Source organism: Lissotriton vulgaris, chromosome 5, assembly GCF_964263255.1.
Source record: "Lissotriton vulgaris chromosome 5, aLisVul1.2, whole genome shotgun sequence".
NCBI lineage: Eukaryota > Metazoa > Chordata > Amphibia > Caudata > Salamandridae > Lissotriton > Lissotriton vulgaris.
In genome coordinates, this window is record NC_141693.1 from 684,358,889 (window position 1) to 684,384,579 (window position 25,691).

Consider the following 25,691-nt stretch of genomic DNA (forward strand, 5'->3'; position numbering starts at 1 on the left):
ATACATTTCTATATATCAACTTAGAAACACTGATGGCTTGACCCCCAACGAGAATGCCATTAGTGAACTATCTATGAGGCAAGTCACTGGTGTAGTAAACCCTATATGTGATCTGAATTCTTATTATAGAAGAAGCAACATTATAGACTAATAAATCAACTATAAGAGAAGCTTGTACAGTGCACATCCTAAACACATGTATTTTAACCCTTCCATGCGGGGCTAATTCCTCAGCGGGGCGGGGGTGGGAGGGGCCGCACGCGGGGCGTGGTGCTCGTGACAAGTCACGCTGGTGATCCTGCACAGTGGAGCGGTGCTCATGACGAGCTGGGCTCGTCACGACTCCGCCCACTCCCGTAGAAAGGCCGCACAGGAGGGGAATTAGCGCCCGTGGGCATTCTGCGGCAGTTATGACGAGCTCAGCTCGTCATGAGCACAGCTCCACTGTGCATCATGACGAGCTGAGCTCCTCATAAGCGTGTTAAAGTGGTCTCTTGGAGGGCGTGGCCTAGCTTTCCAACATGGCAGACACGTGCTGTAGGTGTGCTGCGGCAGCCACAAACACCATCCTTCATAATCCTGCCACATTCACGATTACTTTTCTTCTGGCAGCCGTTCCCGGCTTGGGAAGACTGGTACGTGAAGAGATACTGAGGGAGAGAGAGGGAGCGGGACGGAGCGGCAACCGTGCCTGGCTTGGGGTCCCAGGACTGCGTGACCTGCAGCCTGGTAGGAGTAGGTGGCCGAGTCGGGCCGCGGAGCAGAGTTGCTGGGTTGGCTGCCAGACAGGTGCTGTCAGGCCCTGGACATGGCTCTGCCTGCTTGGACATGGTCTGCGGCCCTGGTACAGGCGGGGCTGCCGGACCATGCTGACTGGTAGCCTGGACCGAGGTTTGACGGCCTGCGGAGGAACCGCGGCCGGGGAGGCCTAGTGGCTGCGACCCCCACCGGGTAGATATCGGCAAGCTTGGCTGGCCGGAACCAGCGAGCAGCGTGACAGCAATGGGGCAGATGAGACTGAAGGCCCTCGAGTGTTCTGCGGTCAGGGCCATCCGGCCTGAGGAATTTGCTAACAGGTGGACCTGGAGAGGCCTGCTTGGGAGGACAACAGAGACCAGTCCTGGACACTGCAGACCAGGTGCACCAGCAGCATAGATCGGCCTGGGCTGGCCGGCCACAGCCATCACCAGGCTAGGAGCCCACTAGGGTTGCCTGGAGGCGTGGTTCCCCTCACGGAGGTGCTTGGGTTGCTGGATGGGAGATTCCCCCCTGGTACACACCTCATATCGTGGCTGGGGCTTTTCCCCCCTTCTTTCCTCCCAGAGACTATGAGAAAGCGGGGCATTCCCCAGCCCGAGGGCCTGCACCTGACCTTAGCGGCTCATCCCTTACGGGGGACCCATCGTGGCTGCCGGCTGCCAGATTGGCTTGGAGTGGGGTATTGGGCCACAGTACTACATCTTGCAACTCCCTGCGTACCTGAAGCCTCAATATGAATATTGATAAATGATGACATACAGTGACCACTACGTTTGAACTGACCCAAGGCTCTTAAATGGGATTATGTTTTTCCTATGAAAAAAAATATTCTCCCTTACATGCAGGAAGTTTTCTCCCAGCAAGTTGGACCATTAATTGATTTCCTTACCCAAGACAACCGACCTAGGATGGCGGTCCGTTGTTGGTAAATCTAGTACTGTTGCCGCCCTACCAGGCCTGGTGAACCTTTCACAGTCACCTGACAGGTCTGTACTGGACTGGCCGCCATGTCTGACGTTTCCAACATTGAAGCCAGGCAGAGCTCAGCTGTCAGAAACCCTATGGTCACCCTTCCCTACTTGGAAAGGGGGAGCCACGAGTTTGGTGGGTGGAGTATCTGCGGCTTTCGGCCCATACCGCACATCCACCAAACTCTAAATGACCACCAATTCTGTTTGAGTCGCCGCATACATCCGAGCTAGAGAGACGTGAACAAAGTCAATTGGAAGAAACAAAAAAGCAAAAAAATAGAAAACACCAGAAAACACAAGAAGTGCCATCAAAAACGAGAAAGAAAACAGCAAACATCACATGAAAAATGGCTTGTGCTTCATGTTTGCATATATTTGCATTACTTGCGTTTCCAAGAAAATTTCCCTTTGTATTTTTTGTCGTCCAAAATGCTCAAGGCAGGCGATGCCATCTGCTTATACGAATACTATCGTATTAAGAAAAATAGATCTATTTTCACGATTCTACATCAGACACATGCAGCTAAAAATTCACAGTAAGTCAGAGGAAAATCTATCTTTCAGGATGTTTCAAATAATGTTTTATTTTATTAGCATTTTTCTACATGCATTATCCATGCAAATGACACGTTCTTTTGCAGGCATCATAAAACATGCTGTAACCCATTAACACGATATTTCAGAGTGGGAAGTTCGATTATATAATGCTAATATCCTAATAGAATGGTGAGGCCTTGTGGCTCCGTCATGTAAGTGAAGAAACTGCCTGTAATGAGGGGGACCCTTTTCCTCCAGAGATCTGTCTGTGTGCCTGTCTCTCCCACCTGGCTACATATTGTCATAGTAACCTAAGCATGAATGCAGCAAATTAGACATGCCCTTCCCTGCAGCAACTCTTCCGCCTTCTGTCTCTTCTTGAGACAGACTGAAGCCCCAGCAGCATCTCCATCGAGGGAGGCCTGTCATAGTCTGAATGGCTTGCACCCCTTGGTTTACACTGCTCTGCATTTACTGCACAGTCCTTAGCTGCTGGACCAGCTGCTAAGGACAGAAGATAAAAGCTCAAACGTCACTCCATTGAAGATCCTGACCTCAACAAGATCAGCATGGGGCAGCCTGGGGTCCAGGGGCAACTAGCACTGCACCCCAGGAAACTGCCATGTTTCTGAAGGCTGGTTCTTTACAGACTCTGCCACCCTCCACTGCCTGCTGAGGTTCCCGTCAGTGTACTTATCCCCTCTACTGTCTTCTCAAGGTCCCGTCAGTGTTGATGTCCCCTCCACTGCCCGTCGAAGGTCCCATCAGTGGAGATATCCCCTCCTGTGCCTGCTGAGGGTCCCTTCAGTGTAGATGTCCCCTCCACTGCCTGCCGAGGGTCCTGTCATGGTAGATATCCCCTCCACTGCCTGCTGAGGGTCCCTTCATTGTAGATATCCCCTCCACTGCCTGCTGAGGGTCCCTTCATTGTAGATATCCCCTCCACTGCCTGCCGAATGTCCCATCCGTGGAGATATCCCCTCCTCTGCGTGCTGAGAATGAAACAGCTCCATCATTGTGTCTGAATGCATTTTAGTTCCATCACCAACAAAGAGCATTGAAGGACCTCCCTGCATGCAAGTGAACTACTCCCAGTATGTTTACATGTCTAGGAAAGGTGCTCCCTTCACAAACCTTAGTTACTTTAACTTTGTTGGCACATCCCAATCAGGATCTGCTCTCCGTAGATACTACCCGACCCGTTAGGAGCTTGGGCCCATCTCCACCCTCTTTCCTTGGTACTAATAAAATATCCCAGGGACACACTCGAGTGTTGCTCTCATTCTACCGAGGTGTGCTGTGGTTCTTCAGCTATCCTGCTCATTGGTCACTTTGCCTCCCAAATTATGGTCTTATGTGTTCACCCTGAGGATCTTTACGTGTCCTTTATTCATCTGGGCCTAACGAGCAATTTGGCTTTGAGATACGATTACGTCCTAACACCTTCCTCCCCTAGATTGGCTCCAGTGTCACCCATGACAGTTGAACCTGTGACACACGAACGACAAGGCCCAAGCTGTACTTCTCCAAAGTTCTAGGGAGCCCAGAATACCAAGATTCCACACAAATGAACACAAGAACAGTATCTGAAGCAGTCTGCGACCCAGCAAAGAAGGGCCCTTCATAAACATGATGGGCCGAGATTCAGCCCAGAATAACTACTAGTGACTTAAATTACCGAAATATTCCATTCATGATTCTAGTGACTTAAATTACCGAAATATTCCATTCATGATTCTAGTGACTTAAATTACCGAAATATTATATTCATGATTCTAGTGACTTAAATTACTGATTCTAGTGACTTAAATTACCGAAATATTATATTCATGATTCTAGTGACTTAAATTACCGAAATACTCCATTCATGATTCTAGTGACTTAAATTACCGAAATATTCCATTCATGATTCTAGTGACTTAAATTACCGAAATATTATATTCATGATTCTAGTGACTTAAATTACCGAAATACTCCATTCATGATTCTAGTGACTTAAATTACCGAAATATTCCATTCATGATTCTAGTGACTTAAATTACCGAAATACTCCATTCATGATTCTAGTGACTTAAATTACCGAAATACTCCATTCATGATTCTTAGTTTTTCAAGTGAGTTCGCCTACATGGAACACTATGCCCAGGAGGGACACCTATAGCTCACCACTGTTCAGAGGCCTCAATCTACACTTCAGTGATGTGGTCCAAAGACACATCTGGGATTCTTCCTGTTCCCATGCAGAGGAGGCGTGGTAAAGCTTTTCCGGTGGGACCAAGGCTGATGTGTATATGATTGGTTCCAGTCTAAAGTGAAACACTCAATACAATGAGCAAAGATTTGGTAGACTGGAGTGCAGCCTGGAGTGCTTGCCATTTCTGACATTATTTCGAGCAATACAGCTCTTTTTGTTTTTCCATTAGATGCTCATAGTGTCTAAAACCTGTGTGTGCATTGTTAGAATTTGAAACATTAAATTAACCATCATTTTCTCGAATGTTTTAACATGCTGTTATTTTCATATCATTGAAATATGCTATTTATGTTCGCGTGTCTACTTTGCAAAGTGCCAATTCAAATATGAAGTTTGAACTAGGTTTACAGATTGTTTGCCTTCGGGCAGAAGAGATATCTGGGAAATGTTTGAAATGATTCTTTTGTCTTGATTACAAGAAGAATGGTGCTTTACTTCTTTGCATGTAAACTACAAGGTCGGTAGAGTGGTATACAACCTTTACAACAAATCTTTTACCTCGCACTACCATTACAGCGCAGTCATTACAACGCAAACCATTACAAGGCATTGCGCTGGGGGGCGCTCTAGGATAGGGAATAAGTTTCATTTACTATCCAACACCTTCCCTAGTGTCCACGGGGACTGGAGTTGGAATAGTAAATTAAACTATTCACTATCCAGCACCCCAAAGCGCTATGCGTTGTAATGGTATGCGTTGTAAATACTGCGTTGTAATGGTATGTGTGGTAAAAGTATGCGTTGTAACGTCATACATCCCGGTAGAGTTGAAAGCTCTAATCTTCACTCGGGTTGCAAGAATGACCTACACCGCAGTGCAGAGAGGGTCAGAAGTCAAAGTCGGTCAGTCTGGGAAAGTCATTGAGACTGTTGGTAACAGGAAACGGTTCATGCAAGAAAATATACCCATTTATGTATTGCTGAGATCCTGATCTGGTGAGTGCAGTTCTTAGAGCCAGCTGCAGAGCAAGAGAGGATACTGGCTTTTTTTTAATTTGTGTTTTTTTGTTTTTACAGAAAATAGTGATTGGAAACTAGTGACTTAAAAGAACACAATGGAAGCTAAGGCAATTGTGTGTATGTGTGCGCGTGCGTGGGTGGGTGGGTGTGTGTTTGTGTGTGTGTCTGTGTGAGAGAGAGAAAGACAGAAAGCGAGAGAGAGAGAGGACTTGTGGCTTATGTGGACTCCCTCAGAACTTTCAGAGGGTCTCACTAAGACGTTTTGGAATGGTCCATTGAAATCACCTGATACTAGGAGGCCTGCTCATAAAAGGGCTCTTCATCTGGTGATAGCACTATGAAAGGGTTCGCAAAGTGTCGAACAATCTTCCCCCTGTGAGCGATGACAGCAGTGAGCCTGTAGGTGGAGGAAGCAGACTGGGCCAATTAAACATGCTGGAGGGCCCTAAACACTTGGCTCCTATCGGCTTTCTGGGCCTGGCCCCCGAGACAGTCCTGCACGGGCCATGGCGATTAGGGGTCTAATCATAAGTTTTCTTACCATCCAGATTCCAAGAGTGGCTTTAATATTATATGGGTGTCACCCTGGGTATCTGTCACAGACACTGGCACTGTTCACGTGTCAGTTCATACCTAATAAAGGTGTCACGTGCATTCCAGAACACCAGTATAGTAAGGGGTGTCTCACTTTCAGGGGCAGGGGGCAGATTTGAGGTATCAAACTGAAATTTCTAGGAGGCAGGTTGAATGGATAAAGTATTTGTCCTCAGCCCAAAACTTAAGAGACGGATTTAAAGGGTATCTTTTTTGATATGGTTCAGAACGACGCCTGAAAGGGGTGGGCTTGAACATCTGCTGTTTGTATCTCTCTGTTTTCCCAATCTGTGGTCTGTACACTTGTATCTCACCCTCAAAGCCTGTGAAAAGGAGTTCTGGATATTGTAAGGTTGACTGTCTCCCTGATTCCTGAGAGGTCTTCAGATATGAGTGTGCATGCTGTGTCTGTGGCTATAAGATTAGTGATTTGTGCATAAGGAGTGTGAAATCCAGTGAGTATTTATCCATCAGATGCATTCAAGGAGCAGGTGCTTGTGAGGACCTTGATGCGTGGAGTTAATGCGAGCGGCATTAATTGTAACATGTCATGTGCTTCTTTTTATTGTTTTAATTGAAATGTAAATTGATACTTGTATAGCGCACTACTCACCCGCAAGGGTCTCAAGGCGCTTGTACGAATACCGCTGTGGAACCCATCCTGGCTTTCCCTGTGAGGCGTCCACTCCTGGGCACCCCCAAGGTGGAGGCCAGGCATCCTTAGCGTTGTGGGGGCCATTGTGGAGATTAAGCAAGCTATTGCCCAGAGTTGCAGTGTGGGACCCATGATTGGAATAGGCACCGAGGCGAGAATTATCAGGTCCGTGGAATTTTTGAGCCCAAGACCTGCCGAGGTGGGGAATTGAACCCTGGTACCAGGCTAAACCTCTGCATCAAGGTCTGCTGCTCTAATCATTGAGCCACACTTCTCCACAATTGCAATGACTTTTGTTAATCAAGCAATAAAGAATCAATACAATGTCAACCAAAATGCCAAGAGTGAACAAGCCTGTACGGCGGTGGATCTTTTGCATCAGTACCAAAGTCCAAGTGTGGTGCTGGTCCCAACATGGATTGTTGCCGTTTTATGGTATTTAGCCTGTCGCTCCCTTTAAACACTTACTGCTGGCATACTCCAAAGCACAAGAGCTCTGCATCTGGTTGAGGGGTCTCCTGGAATATCCTAATTATAATCTTCTGTTGCATGCTGTAATTAGTCACTGTTGAGTTGTGGGCATCATTATTGGCGGACAAGGTGTGCAGAAAAAACACTAGAATCGCTTGATGCAGACAGGCCCTACAGTGATGAACTCAACGTAAAATTGCTGTCCATATCTAGGTCGGGCCGGTGAAATTTTAACAGCGCTGGAGTAATCACAGAAATTTCTGTAATTTTGCATTATTCTTTTGACACGAAATTAACCAAAATTATGCGATTACACCCGTTTGGCATCACTATGTGTAACATTACCAAAATACTATTGCAGGAGTACAAAAACAACAAACAGTGAGAGTAAGTGTTTTGTGTTAGTGTTCTGTTGCATTTAGTGCGATCAACGTCAAATGCATCCTCTGGCCCATTTTGTAAGCAAGGGTGTATTTTGCCCTGAGAAAATAGCGCTAAATGCTGGGTTATGCTACCCGCATAATCTCATGTCATTTTGCTGTCATTTTGAGAAGTTACACGGATCACTGAAATAATATCGAGCCCATTAATATCGAGTTACAAAAATATCGATGACAAATATCGAGGGACAAAATATCGAGTTTCTATCTTCATACAGGTAAGTACAAAAATATTGACTCTAAAATATCGACTGTAAATAATATAGACTGTCAAAATATCGTTTTTTTTATATGTCTTTAAATTAAGTTAAAACTAATATAATAATAAATATATTTAATATAAACTTAGTTAAAATGATTAAAGAAATGTAATATTAATAAAAAATTAATGTAAATTACAAAAATATATAACAAAAATAATAAATATATATATATATATAAATACATATTATTAACTAAACATATATAATATTTTTACCGTAGCATAGCAAAATGGTTAAAATTTATTGTAGCAACTATAGTGAATTCAACAGTAGAAAAACGCAGGATAGCGTAGGGGTAAAAAATACTATTCCCACTCCAGTGGGTACAACAGTAGGGAAAACGTTGGATAGCGTACGGGTAAAAATTACTATTCCCACTCCAGTGGGTGCAACAGAAGGGAAAGCGCTGGATAGCGTAGAGGTAAAAATTACTATTCCCACTTCAGTGGGTGCAACAGTAGGGAAAGCGATGGATAGCGTAGGGGTTAAAATTACTATTCCCACTCCAGTGGGTGCAACAGTAGGGAAAGCGTTGGATAGCGTAGGGGTACAAATTACTATTCCCACTCCAGTGGGTGCAACAGTAGGGAAAGCGTTGGATAGCGTAGGGGTACAAATTACTATTCCCACTCCAGTGGGTGCAACAGTAGGGAAAGCGTTGGATAGCTTAGGGGTAAAAATTACTATTCCCACTCCAGTGGGTGCAACAGTAGGGAAAGCGTTGGATAGCGTAGGGGTAAAAATTACTATTCCCACTCCAGTGGGTGCAAGAGTAGGGAAAGCGTTGGATAGCGTAGGGGTAAAAATTACTATTCCCACTCCAGTGGGTGCAACAGTAGGGAAAGCGTTGGATAGCTTAGGGGTAAAAATTACTATTCCCACTCCAGTGGGTGCAACAGTAGGGAAAGCGTTGGATAGCGTAGGGGTAAAAATTACTATTACCACTCCAGTGGGTGCAACAGTAGGGAAAGCGCTGGATAGCGTAGGGGTAAAAATTACTATTCCCACTCCAGTGGGTGCAACAGTAGGGAAAGCGCTGGATAGCGTAGAGGTAAAAATTACTATTCCCACTCCAAAGAGTGTAACAGTAGGGAAAGCTCTGGATAGCATAGGGGTAAAAATTACTATTCCCACTCCAAAGAGTGCAACAGTAGGGAAAACATTGGATAGCGTAAGGGTTAAAATTACTATTCCCACTCCAGTGGGTGCAACAGTAGGGAAAGCGTTGGATAGCGTAGGGGTAAAAATTACTATTCCCACTCCAGTGGGTGCAACAGTAGGGAAAGCGTTGGATAGCGTAGGGGTTAAAATTACTATTCCCACTCCAATGGATGCAACAGTAGGGAAAGCGCTGGATAGCGTAGTGGTTAAAATGACTATTAATTAATTAACAATTAGCAATTTTAATTATTTTACATAATTAATTAATTATTATTAAATTACTTCCCACCCTATCCCCCTATAAACTCACAACCCACTACAGAAAACAATTTACTAAATATTAATTATTTATCAATTAAATATTTATAATTAATTACCAATTATATTTTAATTATTTACCAATTAATAATTAATTAACAATTATTAATTTACATAATTTACTAATTATAATAAAATTACTTCCCACCCTATCCCCCTATAAACCCACAACCCGCTACAGAAAATAATTTACTGATTATTAATTATTTATCAATTAAATATTTAGAATGAATTACCAATTATATTTTAATTAATTACCAATTAATAAGTAATTAACCATTATTATTAATTTACATAATTAATTTATTATAATAAAATTACTTCCCACCCTATTCCCTATAAACCCACAACCCGCTACAGAAATTAATTTACTAAAAATTAATTATTAATCAATTATTATTTTTTACCAATTATATTTTAATTATTTACCAATTAATAATTAATTAACAATTAATATTAATTTACATAATTAATTAATTATAATTAAATTACTTCCCACCCTATTCCCCTATAAACCCACAACCCGCTACAGATTTATATTACACAATTATTAAAAAATATTACAAACGACCTTATTTTCGATTTTTTTTGTCTATATTCTATCTAGTCGATATTATGTCTAGTCTATATTTTTGATTCGATATTTTGGCTATTAATATCGATATTACTTGATATTTTTGTAGTCTATATTATGTCTGGTCGATATTTTGGCTAGTCTATATTTTTTACTCGATATTTTGTCCAAACGATATTTTGGATTCGATATTATGTCTATTTACCAAGTTACACTACTGCAAATTACCTGAGTTAGACCTATCCCTAGTTCTATCCTCCGCAATGCAGGGTTGTAGTTTGGCAGAACTGGTTCAGTGACTAGTATAGCGCCCCAAGGTAGTTAGGGGCAGATTAATGTCGGACTTGCGCCACGTTTAAGCCGCTGTTGCGTCACACAATGGCGGCATAAACATGGCGCATCCCTGTGACCCATTTACAATGTGACGCATCTAGGCAGATGTGTCACGTTGTAAAGCCCTGCGCCACATGTGGGCGTTCTGGCGCAGGGTGGGCGTTCCGGGGCAGGTGCGCCTCGCAAAAGTGGCTGAGTGAAATCTACAAGATTTCACTCAATCACTTTTAGACAAATGCTGCGTCAAAACCCTGCGCCTGCTTGAAGCAGGCGTAAGGCTTGACGCCGCATTGGACAGATAGGGCACCCCCGAGCCTTGCTGGAGCTGCATCGCACTTGCGACGCAACTCCAGCAATGCACCACCTTTACGGCACAGATGCGTGACGTGTTTTATATGAATACCCTAGGGATCTGGCATGGACTGGGTCCGCTAGGCCTAAGCTGGCCATCCTGGCTGCAGAGTAAGCCATCACACCCAAGAAAGAAATATAAAAAATAAACGCCAAAGTTCAGACACTGGATCTGCGACATAAAATAGAACAAATAATACTTACCTATACTCACTGCCATCTTTTGCTTTGGATTTCTATCTTGTTTGAACAGGACCCAGACACATGTATATTGCAGTGGGTTCAACAGCCGTCTAGTCATTTCTGGGAATGAGGACTGTTTCTGCAGGTGCATTGAATGTTATTCATCTTTTGCTAACAGGTTCATTAAATTCACAATTTGCTCTTCCTTTCAGGCGACAGAGCTGAATGATGACCGCACCCCCTCGAATGCCACAGTGACCACATTTTTCAACATCTTGGTGATGGACGTCAACGACAACGCACCCGAGTTCAACAGCTCGGTGTACAGCGTGGTCATCCCCGAGCTGGCCCAGGTGGGCTTTGCGCTGCCCCTGTATATCGAAGTGCACGACAGAGATGAGGTAAGCCCACGTTCCTGCCCGTGGAGATCTTTTTCCTCTATTGTCGAATAATGGAAGATTATTTTCAGTTGTACTCAGTGTATCGCCCTCTGGATTGCGACCGTGGGTTTAAACACAGATCCTTGCAGTAGATGCATTTCTCCACTGAGCTACTCTCACTTCTCCTTGAGAGTGCCTTCCAGATATTTTCATTTTGGGTTCCACAGTGAGGATCTCTCTATGACTAAATCCAAATTCTCAGTGTTCATTATTAATTTTAGGGTGGACAAAGTTTTAATAATGTTCCCCTACTTGCTTGTATGGAGTGATCTTAGCAAAAAGGTAACCTGGGGCCTGTTGCGTAAGTCTTTATATGTAATGCACACAATTCTTAAATGCATCTCTAAGTGACCAAGAGCCAGTGAGTGGCCTCATTGTTTCAAAGACATAATCCATTTTGGCGAGGCCCATTATGAGAAACTGGCCTCATTTTGGGTCTTTTGAGGTCTAGGTAGCAGAGATTTGGGCAAGCCACAATACTTTGAATTTTAGAAGTCCAATTGACCGCTGCACTACAAGTAACTCAATTTTTCTGGAACAGAACTCAGGAGAGAAAGTATCTGTTTCAGTTTTCCCACCTTTTGGAAACCACTTTTTTTTACCACTGAATTAAAATGAGATTTAAGGGCTGCCCCTATATTGAACACAATTCCTAAATTCTTAGCCGACAGCATGATCAATTAAGCCAATTTGATAGGTGGTTCAAGACAGAGCAGATCATGTCAGTGTAATGCAAGTTTATATCCAACTTACCAAGTACAAAATAGAACCTGCATTTCTGCTTACAACATGTATTATTTGTGGCGATGAATTTGTGTAAAGTTGACAAGTTGATAGCAATAATATGTACTTCTGAATACTGATTTCATTTATTAAACTTTATTTTGGCTATTACAGCCATAAAAGCACATAAAAACAGAGAAACAAGCTACTGAGAAAATCAGAGGAATAGTCCATTCACAAATGCAAAAATACATAGCACTTAAGCAAGTGTGGCCTCACTTTTAGGGAATTCGGCCAGTAAAATACATCAAAATGGGAAGTATAAAAATATCTAAAAGTATAAGTTAATATCAAAAATTTTAAAACAGATAAAAATGTCATATTAAGAAGTGACTAACAGTCTTCCTCAACTATCAATCATATAGTTTGTTTCAATCCTTATCGTATAGCAAGTGTATAGGTATCTGTAATAAGTCTCACATAATTCTTGCACAGCATAAGCAAACTACGAGTGTCCAGAGCTCACAATACAGCTGTCATTAAGTCTCACATAATTCTTGTACAGCATAAACAAGGTACGGGTGTCCAGCGCTCACATTGCAGCTGTCAAGAAGATACCTACGCTTTGACCACATTGCAAATAAAAATTTTGAGATCACAACAGTAAAAACCGGGTCAGTGTCTGTTTTTAAAATCCTGTAAATTTCTGTATAGTTTCTAATGCCCAGGTTCCTGCAGAGTTGGATCACCCACTTAGATTGTGGACTCTTGTATGCCAGACAGAAGAAAACCACGTGGATCACGGTTTCTTCCTCCATTAGACACCCTGGGCAAGGACAACCTAAAGTGCCTCCCTACTTATTTGTTCGAGCGTTAAATGGCAGGGTCCCATATCTAAATTAGGGTCCCATATCTAAATTGCAGATACAGTTTTTTTGCTAAGACAGGTTGCATAGTGTCTATCACTTGCTCAAATTTATATTAGCACTTAAAATCAAGGAACCAGTAAGTTAGACTAGAGGGATCAACAGTCTGTACAGTGCGTTTCAACTTATATGCCTTCACGGAACATGCTAAGGACTTTTTTGAAATGTCCACACATGAAATTTCAGGTTTGGTCCATAAATCTTCCCTACCTATTGCTCCATAAGTGTCCCTGATAAAAACCAGCCAGGGGATCCTACCCGCCCCCAACATAGACAGTACCACTTTGAATTCATCCCTATAATGGGCCAGTTCTGGGGTACTCCAGAGGTGTCACCAATACATTAATGGGCGCGCCAATATTAGATCTTCTATAGTACAGATGCCCAGATCCATTCTAAGTGGTACAAGGGGAGTATTTTTTGGGAGGCTTAGAATCTTGTCTTATAAAACCATTTTTGGTTACTGTGAGAGTCTTCACTTGAGAATGGCCCCACAGTTCTGCCCCGTATAGGGTAGATCCCCTAGCTTGTATTTTAAGAATCTCTAATGGTGGGCTTATATCCTTTTGAGACAAAGTTTTATGCAATTTAAGAATCCCTCCAATGGCCTGGGTTAGCTTTAAATTTGCCTTGTTAATTTGTGGTTCCCACCTCATTTTATCATTTAAGGTAAGTCCAAGATAGTCAAAGATGGAAACCCTATCTACAGGGCTGCCATCCATTATTGGTGTGGGCAATTGGTGGAATTCGCGTTAAAAACCATATATTTTGTCTTTTAATGTTAACCACCAGATTCCTCCTCTTGCAACACTGGCTGAATTCCTCTAAGACACGCTGCATCCCCATGGGTGATTTAGAGAGGAGCAGGGTGTCATCCGCAAACATCAATGCAGGAAATTTGCGGTTTGCCAGTTTTGGTGGGTCAATATCTTTGACAGCAAGAAGGTCTTCAATCAATCCGTTAAGAAAGAGGGAGAACAGAGCAGGTGCAAGCACACAACCCTTTCTCACCCCCTTTTCTACGGGGACGGGGCATGTCAATTTACCATTCTTGCCGAACCTCACCCTAGCAAAGGATCCCTCATGGAGGCACCTAAACTGATGGCATGAATACAGTGGGACATCCATATCTAACAAAATGGCCCACAACTGGCCGCGATCCACTATATCAAAGGCAGATTTTAGATCCACAAATGTGAGATACAATCTTCCACCCTCAAGTACTATATGCTTCCAATAGATCAGTTGTAACCTAAACAACTGATCTATGGTCGAGATTCTACTTCTGAATCCGGCTTGAAGGAGAGTTAAGATATCATGATCCTCCATTGATTCATGGAGTCTGGCCAGTAGGACGCTAGCATATATTCTTTGGGACAACTCAATGAGACTAATGGGTCTATAGTTTAGAGGGTCAATTGGAGAACCTTTTTTATAAATTGGAATAATCTCCGCCCCAGCCCATGTGGGGGGGGGGGACAGTCCACTAAGGATCGCATTAAAAAGTAGTTGAAAGTATGGGGCCCACACTGCCTGTTCACTTCTGTGCAGGTCCCCAGGGATTCTATCAAACCCAGGGGCCTTGTTTGGTAATACCTTCTTAATTGCAGATGATACCTCAGCTATAGTACAGATCAGAACATCCATATGTGGAGCTAAAATTCGGGGTTTGCATATATTCCCAGTCAGACTTTGTTTTATTTTTTATAGCTAGAGTATAGATTTTTAAAATGAAGGCACCAGGCTTCCTCACTAATATTAGGCTCCATAGTAGACTAGCCTTCAGCTCGTCCAGACCAGATTCCAGAAGCATCTGGTGTCTTTATGGTCTAAGGCATTTTTAATTGCCTGCCATCTTCTCAATTCTCAATCTGCTTTCGCAGATGTGATCGTTTGTTTAAAAAAAGACCTACTTTCCCTAATACTTGTCCTATCGCCCTCTCTAAGGCATGTCAGGAGAACTCTTTTCGCATCTCTGCATGCCGAATTATACCAAGGACTTTTTCCTCTTAGTTGTTTACTCTCACTTAATTTATTGATATAAAAAAAGGGTGCCAAAGTTTCAACCAAATCCTGGTGAACTCTTCCTATTTCCAGATTATCTTCCTCACAGTAACCTTCGACTGTGAGAAGACTTGCCTTTACAAACATTGGGATGACACTTAAATCCATTTCCACTATGGTGTCTTCAGACTGGCATATTACACCCCAGCGGATGCTTCGGCCTCCCTCTACCACTATTAGATTGTCAGGATGGTTGTATTCTAAAGCTTGCCCCAATTCTGGTACGTGTGCTTCAAGTGTTAGGACCAACAAATTGTGGTCACTTTCAACCCGCGGAGAAACGCAGAACTTTTGTACTTTGTTCCACATTTCAATCTTAATGAGAATATAGTCTATTATCGATTCCTGGGCTGGCTTATTATATGTATAGTGGCCCGGATTATCGTCGGGAAACCCGCCGTTACAGACCCTCAGCGAGTATGTTAGTGTTAGGGATGTCATTTGAAGGACCAAAGGGGTCCATCCCCTTATTGGATAAGCATTGGCTGCCGGGATTGATAGTGTTGCATCCTCCTCTGATGTGATCGGTTGTGTCAGACCATTTAAGCGTTCGAAGTGGCAGTTAAAGTCGCCACCTATTATGAAAGATACATTCCCCGAGAGAGTAGCAAGTAAGGCCGTCAAATGATCCAAAGTTGGCGATGTACACCTGTATTTAACTGGCCTAGAATAGACATTAATAACTGCCAGGTTGGGAAAGTTTACCTTGGAGAGGAGAATACAAAGGATGTCCGGTGTATGGGTGTCTAAGCGCTTCAAAGTGAACCCTATGTGTATACCCACCCATATACACATGCCCCCTGATGGTCTACCTCTCACACCTTTCACTGCTGGCTCACTATATGATATAAAGCCAACTTTGTGCAAATTATTTAAAGCCCAGGTTTCATGGAATAAACCGATCTCATGGTCATCCACAAAATTGCCCCAATCCGCCTGCTCTAATTTACCCTGCAATCCTGCTATATTCCATGAGATAACCTTGAGGCCATTCACACTTATTTCCATCTCACCCTCAAGATTCAATTCAGCTTCTTGCCTGCTCAGGTTTTCCATTCTTGGACTGCTAATAATAATCATGGGGGTTTGGGGTATAGTTCCTCCTCACCAGTTATTGCACTTGTATATGGGGAGCCAACTACCAGTTTACCCACATCCTCCCCAGGGCCGGGCAAGGTTTTCCTTACAGTATCTTCAAAGCCCATATTCCCCCTGCACTCCAACGATTGTCCTGAAAGATCAAACCCCAGGCTCAGTAGGGGGTCGCGAGAATGATTAATAATGGTGGAATTAATTGAGCAATTTGGATCTAGTCAGTCAACCATATCCAAGACACTTTATCTGTTTCTTACTGAAATGTTATATACAGAACCCTTGCCTGCAGGCCCGATACCATTAGTAAGGTTTCTGTGTGTAGGTTGTCCCTCCCGTGTACTTTGCTGACACCCATGCAACTCCCCATTTGGCATAATCGAGTAAAAATAGCCAAGGTCAAGGGCCCGGATGGGTGTACTCAGAGTTTGACATGATCCCTCGCAAATATGTGAGACTATCCGTCTATCACCAAAATTGACTATTACACAATTTCCTGGGATGTCTTTCTTCCTCCACCCTACCCAACTTACTCTGCGGACAAACAGAATTTGACTATGTACATTTGGGGGCAATGGTCTATTGATGTTAAGCCAATTGATTGTTTTATTCTTTAGCTCAGTAAATGATTTGAGCTACCCTCGGCTAAAGCAGGGACCCCTGCCAAAACTACCACTAAAGGGACTGACTCCGGAGGCAAATCAATATGCACTAGTGAATTCACTGGCTTGTCAGATCCCTTTGAGCCCCCTTGTATAATTGTCGCTAAACCCTCTTCCACTGGTTGGCAATGTTCTCTATTACCCCTGGTGGAATCGCGATTTACAATAGTAGTTCTGGCATTGGCAACGGTGGGGCCTGTTACAATGTTCCCACAGGATATTCCTTCCTTTGATGCTTTTGGGTCTGGGGCATTAGCAACAATAGTCAAATTTCTGTCACCAGAAACCATACATCCATCAGTTGGTATCTTCTTGGCCTGGTCATCAACTTAGATAGACTTCTGGATACCTTCCAAGTTGGACATTATTGAATTTTCAATTTTCACCAGCCTTTCCCTCTATCAATGTAAGTCTGAGAAGTAAGGGTTGTAAGGACGTGGTAATAAGGCCACCGATCTTTAAAAGGAAACCATCATCCGTTAGTGAAGGCGTACCAATGGGGGTGGCCGTTGATGAGAGAACAGCAGGGGGAGTGTCCGCATGTAGTAAACCCGGGCTTTGGGAATTAGCACCGGGTAGGCCTCCCTGTTTATTCAATTTAGGAAATTTGGCTTTTTTCCCCCTCGTTGTGCCTCCTTCCTGTTTCCTCTTCGTGATTGCCCCTGGATTCTGGACCTGTTGATTGGACAAGCCTTTCTCATTAACCCCTACCGGTGCACTAGCGGTTGCTTGTTTATCGATCGTAGTAGCCAGTGAATTATTACGGGTAGTTCTACCTTCCTGATCAGGTTCCTCATCAGTCAAGCCATGCACCTCCTCCTGTGACAAAAAGTTATCACTTAAACACGAGACTCCGGGAGCAATAGCCCTAGAATTAGCTCTCTCTGGAGTCCGTGCCAAAGCTAGACCACCCAATGAAGAACGTTTTACAAGTTCGAGTTCCTGGGAGACACGGCGCTCTGTTAGGGCAATTTCATGGGCTAACACCGACGTGGCCCCTGTATTAAACTGATCCAGAGTCTCAACCACATGCCCGCCAGTAGCTGCTTTCTTTCCCTTTCCCTCATGGCCAGGTATTATGACTTATTCAAGTGCACAATTTGGAGTCTATAGTTTGTCGTGGCAATAAGATGGCTATTTCTAACCTTTGGTCCGCAGGTGTTAGAGGGGGGGCCTTCCTGGCCTCCACCGGTCTCCAACGGGCCCAAACGGGCCCGGGCTTCGCCCGGCCCGCGCCCGCGCGTGATCCGCGCAGCGGGTGCCGCGAGGAGCTATATAGTGGTGGCTGTGGGCGGTCCTCAGTGGCACAGGTGGCGGCGATTAACCGGGCTCCTGGGACTTAGAGTCCCTGCACAGCGTTCTCTTCTCCGAACCACCGATGCAAACCAGCGAAGCGGCACCCGCGCAGTGGGTGCCGCGATGAGCTATGTAGTGGTGGCTGTGGGCGGTCCTCAGCGGCACAGGTGGCGGCGATTAACAGGGCTCCTGGGACTTAGAGTCCCTGCACAGTGGGACGGCGGGATTTTCGATCTCTTATCTGATTACTCTAGATCTAAATTCCCACCTAGGTCGACTGAATCTTTGTTGCCTGTCATAGAGTAAAAAAAGCAATCCACTACCAGGTTCATCAAACCAGTAATTGGCACGACTCTGAAGAACCACTTACCACGAATAAGTTTTAAAGTTTTATTATAAAGCCAAAGATAACTGGAGATACAAACATCTCAAAATAAGGTTCAAAAGATATACTGGCACCAAGACAAACATGAATTCTCTAAATGTTCTTAGGCGACAAAAGAATATCACCAAAACTAATTCAAAGATCAGCAAGTTTGCAAGAATAGACACTAGTTGTAACTTAAGCGTCATTTACAAAAGAGAAAAAAAATCAGGTTAGACTGTCCCTACACTAGACTAAGTGACATCCCTATTTGGCAGAATCTTAACCTAAAAAGGTGTCAGCCGTGGTGACTTCCAAAGAAGTTCACTCACTTCCCTTAGTCTTTGTTGTAAACCTGTGCATCGCAGTCATGCTCTCTCTGCCTACCCATCTGCTAAGCATGGGCGAATTTTGCGAATCTCGCGTTCGCGAATTTTGCGGATTTGCGAACTCGCAATCCGCAAAATCCGCGAATTCTCGCGAATTTGCGAATTTTTTTTTGTGTGTTTGCGCTGGTTTCTGCCAGTTCGCGAGGGTTTTGTACAATTTCGCAAATTGCGAACTTACCTGTCGGGTCGCAAGTTTCGTGAACTTGTTGTTTCTACGTGTCCAGCCTGTTTGGGACACTCTTCTTCATCACTGCCACTCTCTGTCACCACTGCCACTCTCTGACTACTCATGCCACCCTCTGGCCCACCCATGCCACCCTCTGTTTCATCACAGCACCCTCTGGTTGTCCAGGCAGTGTACATTATTGTGGCAACGCAAGCACACCTTCCCTGCCTCAAGTGACCTGAATTAATTTGGGGCTGATTAATGTGTCACAGAATATTTTTTTAGCTGGCACCTGCTTCAATAGTGCTTCCTGATTAGTGATCTTTTGCACTTGCTAAGTGCTTTCATTGTTGCAAAATTAGTTACAACACCTGCCCTGCCCCAACTGACAATAATGAATTAGGGGCTGATTAATGGATTTGAACTTCCAGCCTGGCTCCTGCTTGTCTCCCTTAGCTGTAATTCAGGACCTTTGTGGCATATGTGTAACTATTCTGAGGTTCAGAGCAGGGTCACATAATAGTTGCAACTGGCAACTGAACTCTGGAGGGGCCCCTCAGGAAGCACTACAGGAAATGGCTACTAATGATGAGCCTGAACTTTTGAACCTGGTAAGTAGTTTCAGTTTTGCTAAGATCGTATTTCTGCAATTTTGCACTTATTCGCGGGGCGCGAAGTTGTACTGGGAAGCCGCGAACTCACACGAACAGTGCGAGCAGTGCGAGCAAAATCCGCTGCTCGCGGATTTGCGGATTTTGCGGGACATTCGCGAATCTCGCGGATTGCGAATTTACCGAAAATCCGCAAAATCCGCGAGCGAAACGGATTTTCCGCCCATGCTTACCATCCGCTCTCTAAGGGTCCTCAGGCCATCTGCTCTAACTCCACCCCAGGGTGCTGTCCCTAATACAAAATCACAATAACAGTTGAAAACGCCCCTCAGAGACGCCCCTCACGTACACCTCTCACGTGGTGTCGGTTCTGGCTTTTTCCATACTGATACTCCTCTGGGCTTCTTGTTAGCGTTGACCTTGCTTCCCAGGCTTCTTCTCGGCACGCCGGTACCCCCCAGGAAATTCCAGAAGCCTCCTCCAGGCCTGTGCCTGTCTCCCGAGACAGATCTCTATTCATCACTCTCTTGATTGGAACCCCCTCACACCTGCAACAGACACCCATGAATAGGGCCCCAAATTCCGACCTCCAGTTTATCTCTCAAGCCGTAAAACTTCGAACATGGTCTGCAATTTATGCTTAACGAGACCCGAATTTAACTAGCACATGCAGATCAAAGAAGCAACTTTATCTTTCCAGGCCTACTAAATTACTTGCAACAGGCCTGTACTCCGTGAACCTTTATTTCTTAAACTAAAACAAAACCTAACCTATTACACTCTTTATATGAAACACTTCTACAAAACATAAGGTTTAGCGTATGATCAATAATATTCTAAATAATCGCAATCCATCTTATGTGAAACTGTAAAAGCACGTTTTCGTTCTTCATACGTTGCCATGAGGCCTGCACATTTCTACGTTTGGCAGCATTACACTTTCCTCTGTAACAGCCACATAACATGGAATCTAATAGCATTCTAACGTTCTAAACATTACTACATTAGCTTCACACTCTAAAATATGCATTCTATATTGATTAAACACTCGTGAGTATGTGCATTTCTATATATTCTTGACACTCCTAGGTGCTTTAACTAATTCGTGCATCTTACATGTAAATATGGTGTACTTATACATTTTACTCAAATTGCGCTCTCTCAGTTCCCCCCTTTGATGACCTCTAGGGGTCATCACCATCACAACACTATCATTTAAGGAATGAATCGAATCAAACAGAACTCGTTGCAATGCTCCCTCGTTTGAAAGAAGGTAGCCGCAACATGCTTTGGCTTGATTAGGACATTAAGGAAGGTTCTCAACCTCCTTCCTTCTGATTCCAGACAGCTCCTGGTACAGTCCTTGATCATCTCCAGATTGGATTACTCCAATGCACTCTATCTTGGCGCCCCGTTAGGCACTATGAAAATTCTGCAGTCAGTCCAGAACTGCGCTGCTCGACTTCTGGTCAAAGTCCCTAGACACAGCTCGGTTAAGCCTGCTCTGCGCGCTCTTCACTGGCTTCCGATTCAAGAGAGGATAGGTTTTAAGGCCATGTGTATGGTCCACAAATCCATCACAAACAACGGTCCAGATATTCTTCGCCCTCTCTTCTGCCCATACCGACCCTCCAGAACCCTTAGGTCCAGTGAACTCAATCTTCTGACAGTCCCTAGAATCAAGAAATCCCGTACGGGGGGTCGGCGGTTTTCCTGGCAAGCGGCCAAATTCTGGAATAAAGTTCCTGAGAGCATTCGACTCCTACCAAACCATCTCATGTTCCGGAAACAATTAAAAACCTTTCTTTTCCGATGAGTGAGGATGATGTTACCTGAGTCAAAGCGCTGGGATGCCCTAGGGTAGCCATGCGCTATACCAAGTATATTTTCATTCATTTTCATTTCATTCATTTTCATTCATTTTTATCATTTCTAGAGCCCTCAGACTCCTATATTGGTTATCCTGCATCGCAGCTAGTCTCTGCTCCTGCTCTCTCATGGATCTTTGCAACCTATTTGACCTATACCATTGGTACAGTCTCACTAATCCCCACAATATGATTACACAGATCACTATTATGATGATAGGCTTCAGTATGTACCAGATGAAACTTTTCCCTAAATTGGCGAACCAACCTCCAACTTTACCCATTCCGTGACCCACTTTTTCCCACACATTCACTTTTGACAAATCCTCAATTTCTTGATGGATTTCAGTAATGTTCTGTATATACTTCTCAAGAGGTTTTGAATTGTCTGGAATGTAAGTGCAACATTCCTGGACCTTCAAAGCCTTACAGACTCCGCCCTCTTTGGCTAACAGAACGTCTAGAGCAAGTCGGTTTTGAAGAACCATTGCCCTTATCGATTGCATCTCTCCCTCCACCAGCATTAAAGATCTAGCAGTACTGGCGGATAATCTATCTACAACTGTTGCCAATCTCCTGATCTTGACATTCAGTATTAAGCCTAGAAGAGGGAACATAGCACCAAATACGTCTCCAACTACCTCAGCATCGCTTACATCCCTTCTTCCTCTGGCTTGAGTTTTTCCCTCTATGATTTCTAAATCCTTAGCATGATATATTTTGGGGAAGACAATTGCTAAATACCATGATCCGTACCAATTATCCGGTAGTTTCACGTATGCATTTCTTCCACAGACAAAATATACATTCGGGATCACCTGCATTCCCCTCAAGAAATCTTTTGTGTAGTATTCTAATTGGAAGGCATGTTCACAACTTACTTCTCCCACGAATACATTTTCATAGTAGGTTTTACCCCTGTATATACACAGCTTCCCCCTTTGTTCTCTATCTAAAGCTATTGGACCATTACTACCCTTTCTTTTGTGTGACTTTTCCTCCTCGGTCCAATCTGTTTTCCATTGACCTGAGGCTTTCAGAATCTTCTGCCTCCTGTAACGGTCATCCACCTGCCCTATAAACTTTTTCTCAATTTCTGATACTTTGCAGGTCAGATTATTTCTTCGGGCATGTGAAGTATCTAAAGTTTTCCAAGGAATGAAAAATTTCCCTAATCGATCCTCACTCTTGTAATAGTCCCACTTATTCATATGTTTGTAAGCCGGGACTTCTGGAAACACAGCATCGAAATTTGAAAAATAGTATTCAAAGCTATCTCGTCCATAAAATATGCTAAGCAACAAACTACATGTAATTCCATAAGTCAGTGGAAGATGATGATACATAATACCTTCGTCTACGGAGGCTGGCAATTGCATGCAGACGTAACAATCCTTTGCCTCCATGGCATCAATGTACTCGTACAGTAACTTAGCATAGGCATTTGACTTAAAGTTTCCCTGTGACTCATCTACATGCAACCTACGAGCTTCCGCTGCTAGTAAAGCTTTATCCTTCACTGCATTGTCCCCCTTTTTACCAGCAGTAGTAGGTTTCGATGTTACCACAACCTTTGCTTCCTCTGTTGCTTTCGCTTCATTTTCATGTCCCACTATGTATGATACTGTAACTACTAAAATTATAAGAAAAATTACTCCCGCTAAAAGTGTACTTATTATGCATTTTGCTTTACGGTTCGGGTTGCCGGCCTCCATGATCTCAAGACAGTGTAGTTTTAGCTTCTTCTTCAACACAAAGTCTGGTCTTTCTGTACCTTCAACAGTCTTTCTTTGTTTGTTCAGTCTTTTCGAACTACACCTGGAAGCTGACAATCCTTTTTGAAAATCAGTCCTTTGAACTTATAGCAACAGACAACCCTAGCCCTTCTCCGTCAACTAGATGGAAAGGTCCCTAAGTTTCTTCTTCTTCCACTTGGCTCTAGGTTATCTTCTCAACCTTGTTTATTTACAAAAGTCTTTAGGTGTCTACAATCATCCGGGTACCAGCAGCTCTGATCACGTATTCTAACAGTTCTAGGCGAAGGATGGTCTCTTCGAGTGTTGATACCGTTGTGCCAAAAGTCGGAAATTCTACTCTGTTTAAAACCAGTTCTCTAATTCTGCTCAGGTAAGGAGGATTGGGAATAGTGAGTGTCAGTAACCCTTCAGTTCCAACTCCAGGTACCAACAACGCCACTTCCAACGTTATGATTGGATCAGTGCTGGTCACTATCACTTCCCTCACCCTCCCGGATTTCCGTGCACAAGACATCTGCTGCCAGGTAGGTCCACTCAGGAGTGGCGTATCTTCTGCAGGGCACACGCACCCTCCTTGATCTTCTTGGACCCTCCGCTTCTGGATTCTGTGCACCTTCGTCCAGGTCTGAGTCTTCGGATATAGGAGCAAGGGTTCTCTCTGGAGTTGTTTTCAAGCTCGGCCTCCTCCTTCTTTCAGGCCAACTAGCCTCTCCACTCCTTGTTCTCCTATTTCTTGTCCTCACACTCGACTCTTGATCACTTGCTGCTTGATCAGTGTCTGATCCGTATTCACAGCAACTTTCTCCTTCTGTGTCAACGTCAGTTTCACTGTCGTCTTGTCCTTCTTCCACTTGATCTGACATGCTCCCAGCTTCCTCCGACACCCCCACAGCTTGACTGGTCCCCCCTATTGATTCTTCGTCCACAGCTGGATTTTCATCCAAGAGAGGAGCTGTTTCTTCCAGGGGTGCTGGAACTCTTCGCGTATGGGAGGCGTGTATCCAGTTGGGCAGCCCTCCACATTTAAAAGCAGAATTCGTTGTCAAAATAATCTGGTAGGGTCCGCGCCAACGCACGTCCAAGCAATTCTTCCTGACGTGCTTCTTCACCACGACCCAATCACCAGGACACAGGTCGTGGCACAGGTCTTTGGACGATGGGATTGCAGCAGCCCGCACCGATCATCTCACTCTTTCTTGATGCCTGTTCTGGTTCCTGTCGTGCGCCGCCCTAATCCACGCGTTAAGGGCTTCAAACTGTGTTGGTATAGGCAAAGGTCTCAATGAGGACATAACTGCTTTTAGCTGATGCAACACTTCTAATCTAAACGTTCCGTATTTCGGAAACGTCAATTCCTCGTTCCCTTCTGTAATCTTACTCCAAGTGCTAAGCCACAGTATAGTATGCAACCCAACATTTGTAGCCATATAATGAGCTGGTGTACCCTCTGGCGGGCCTCTTCCCCGTAATACGATTCTCTCCTTTTTCTTTTAAAGATCGCTCTAAAACTTTTAAAACACTTCATGTTCAAAATCTACGAATTTCCGTAATTCCCTACGTTTGTTTACTTCCTGATGACAATCCACCAATCCCAGCGCGGTTCTTGCTAACTGGCCTATCACAGCGCGGTTCTTGCCAACCGGCCTATCACAGCGCGGCTTCACACCAACCGGCCTATCCCAGCGCGGCTTCTCTGACGTCACTCGTCTCCCTTCGCAGCAGTTCCCCTCCTTTCTCAGCTCGTCTCCCGGTCATACATGCGTCCCATTCATACTCTGAAAAATGATTACTTCCGACCAAGCGAGCACTTTTCTTGACTGTACGTCCACAGTCTAACTGTAATTGTCACCTTAACTGACGAAATGTCTTTGCGTGAACGTCCAGACAGTCGTCTTAACTGATAGGTTACTTACACACGGTAACTTCCGACCAGCGTCCGTTACCCATACACTCACTCTTGCATTCCCCCTATCTCGGTCCTGCGGGCGATCAATGGTACCTCATGACCCCCTTCACTATGGTCGACAATTACTCTGGATGTCCGATACACCCGAACCACTTAAGCTCTTTTCCAAACTTAAGATTTTCACCAGGTTGCGCGCTCACAACCCTGCCTCAATCACACTACAGGCATTCAACTCCGCATGACATTACAACACAAATACAACACAGAACACCGCAATCTGACAACGCATGACCCTTATTATACTCACTCTCGACCGACTCTGCTGCTTTTTCTCTCGCACCGTCAGCACCTTCTTCGGCAGGTGATTCTTCTTCTAGTCATCTCTCGATCTCTAGGGGCCTCGGGGTAATCTTAACCTAGTCTAGATCACCTTCCTCTAGAAGGCAACCATCCTAAACTGCTACCAACTGGGACGGCGGGATTTTCGATCTCTTATCTGATTACTCTAGATCTAAATTCCCACCTAGGTCGACTGAATCTTTGTTGCCTGTCATAGAGTAAAAAAAGCAATCCACTACCAGGTTAATCAAACCAGTAATTGGC

The 25,691-nt window shown here is 44.1% G+C and overlaps 1 protein-coding gene across 1 annotated transcript in view; it reads left to right on the plus strand.

Annotated features, from left to right (window-relative positions):
- The window catches only part of CDH23 (cadherin related 23), a 2,828,172-nt gene that overhangs the window by 918,177 nt on the left and 1,884,304 nt on the right, over nt 1-25,691 (plus strand). Inside the window, exons 10-11 of the mRNA XM_086919477.1 lie at nt 11,037-11,225; nt 13,347-13,352. Coding sequence (XP_086775603.1) covers nt 11,037-11,225; nt 13,347-13,352 — 195 coding nt within the window. The remainder of the gene's footprint in view (nt 1-11,036; nt 11,226-13,346; nt 13,353-25,691) is intronic.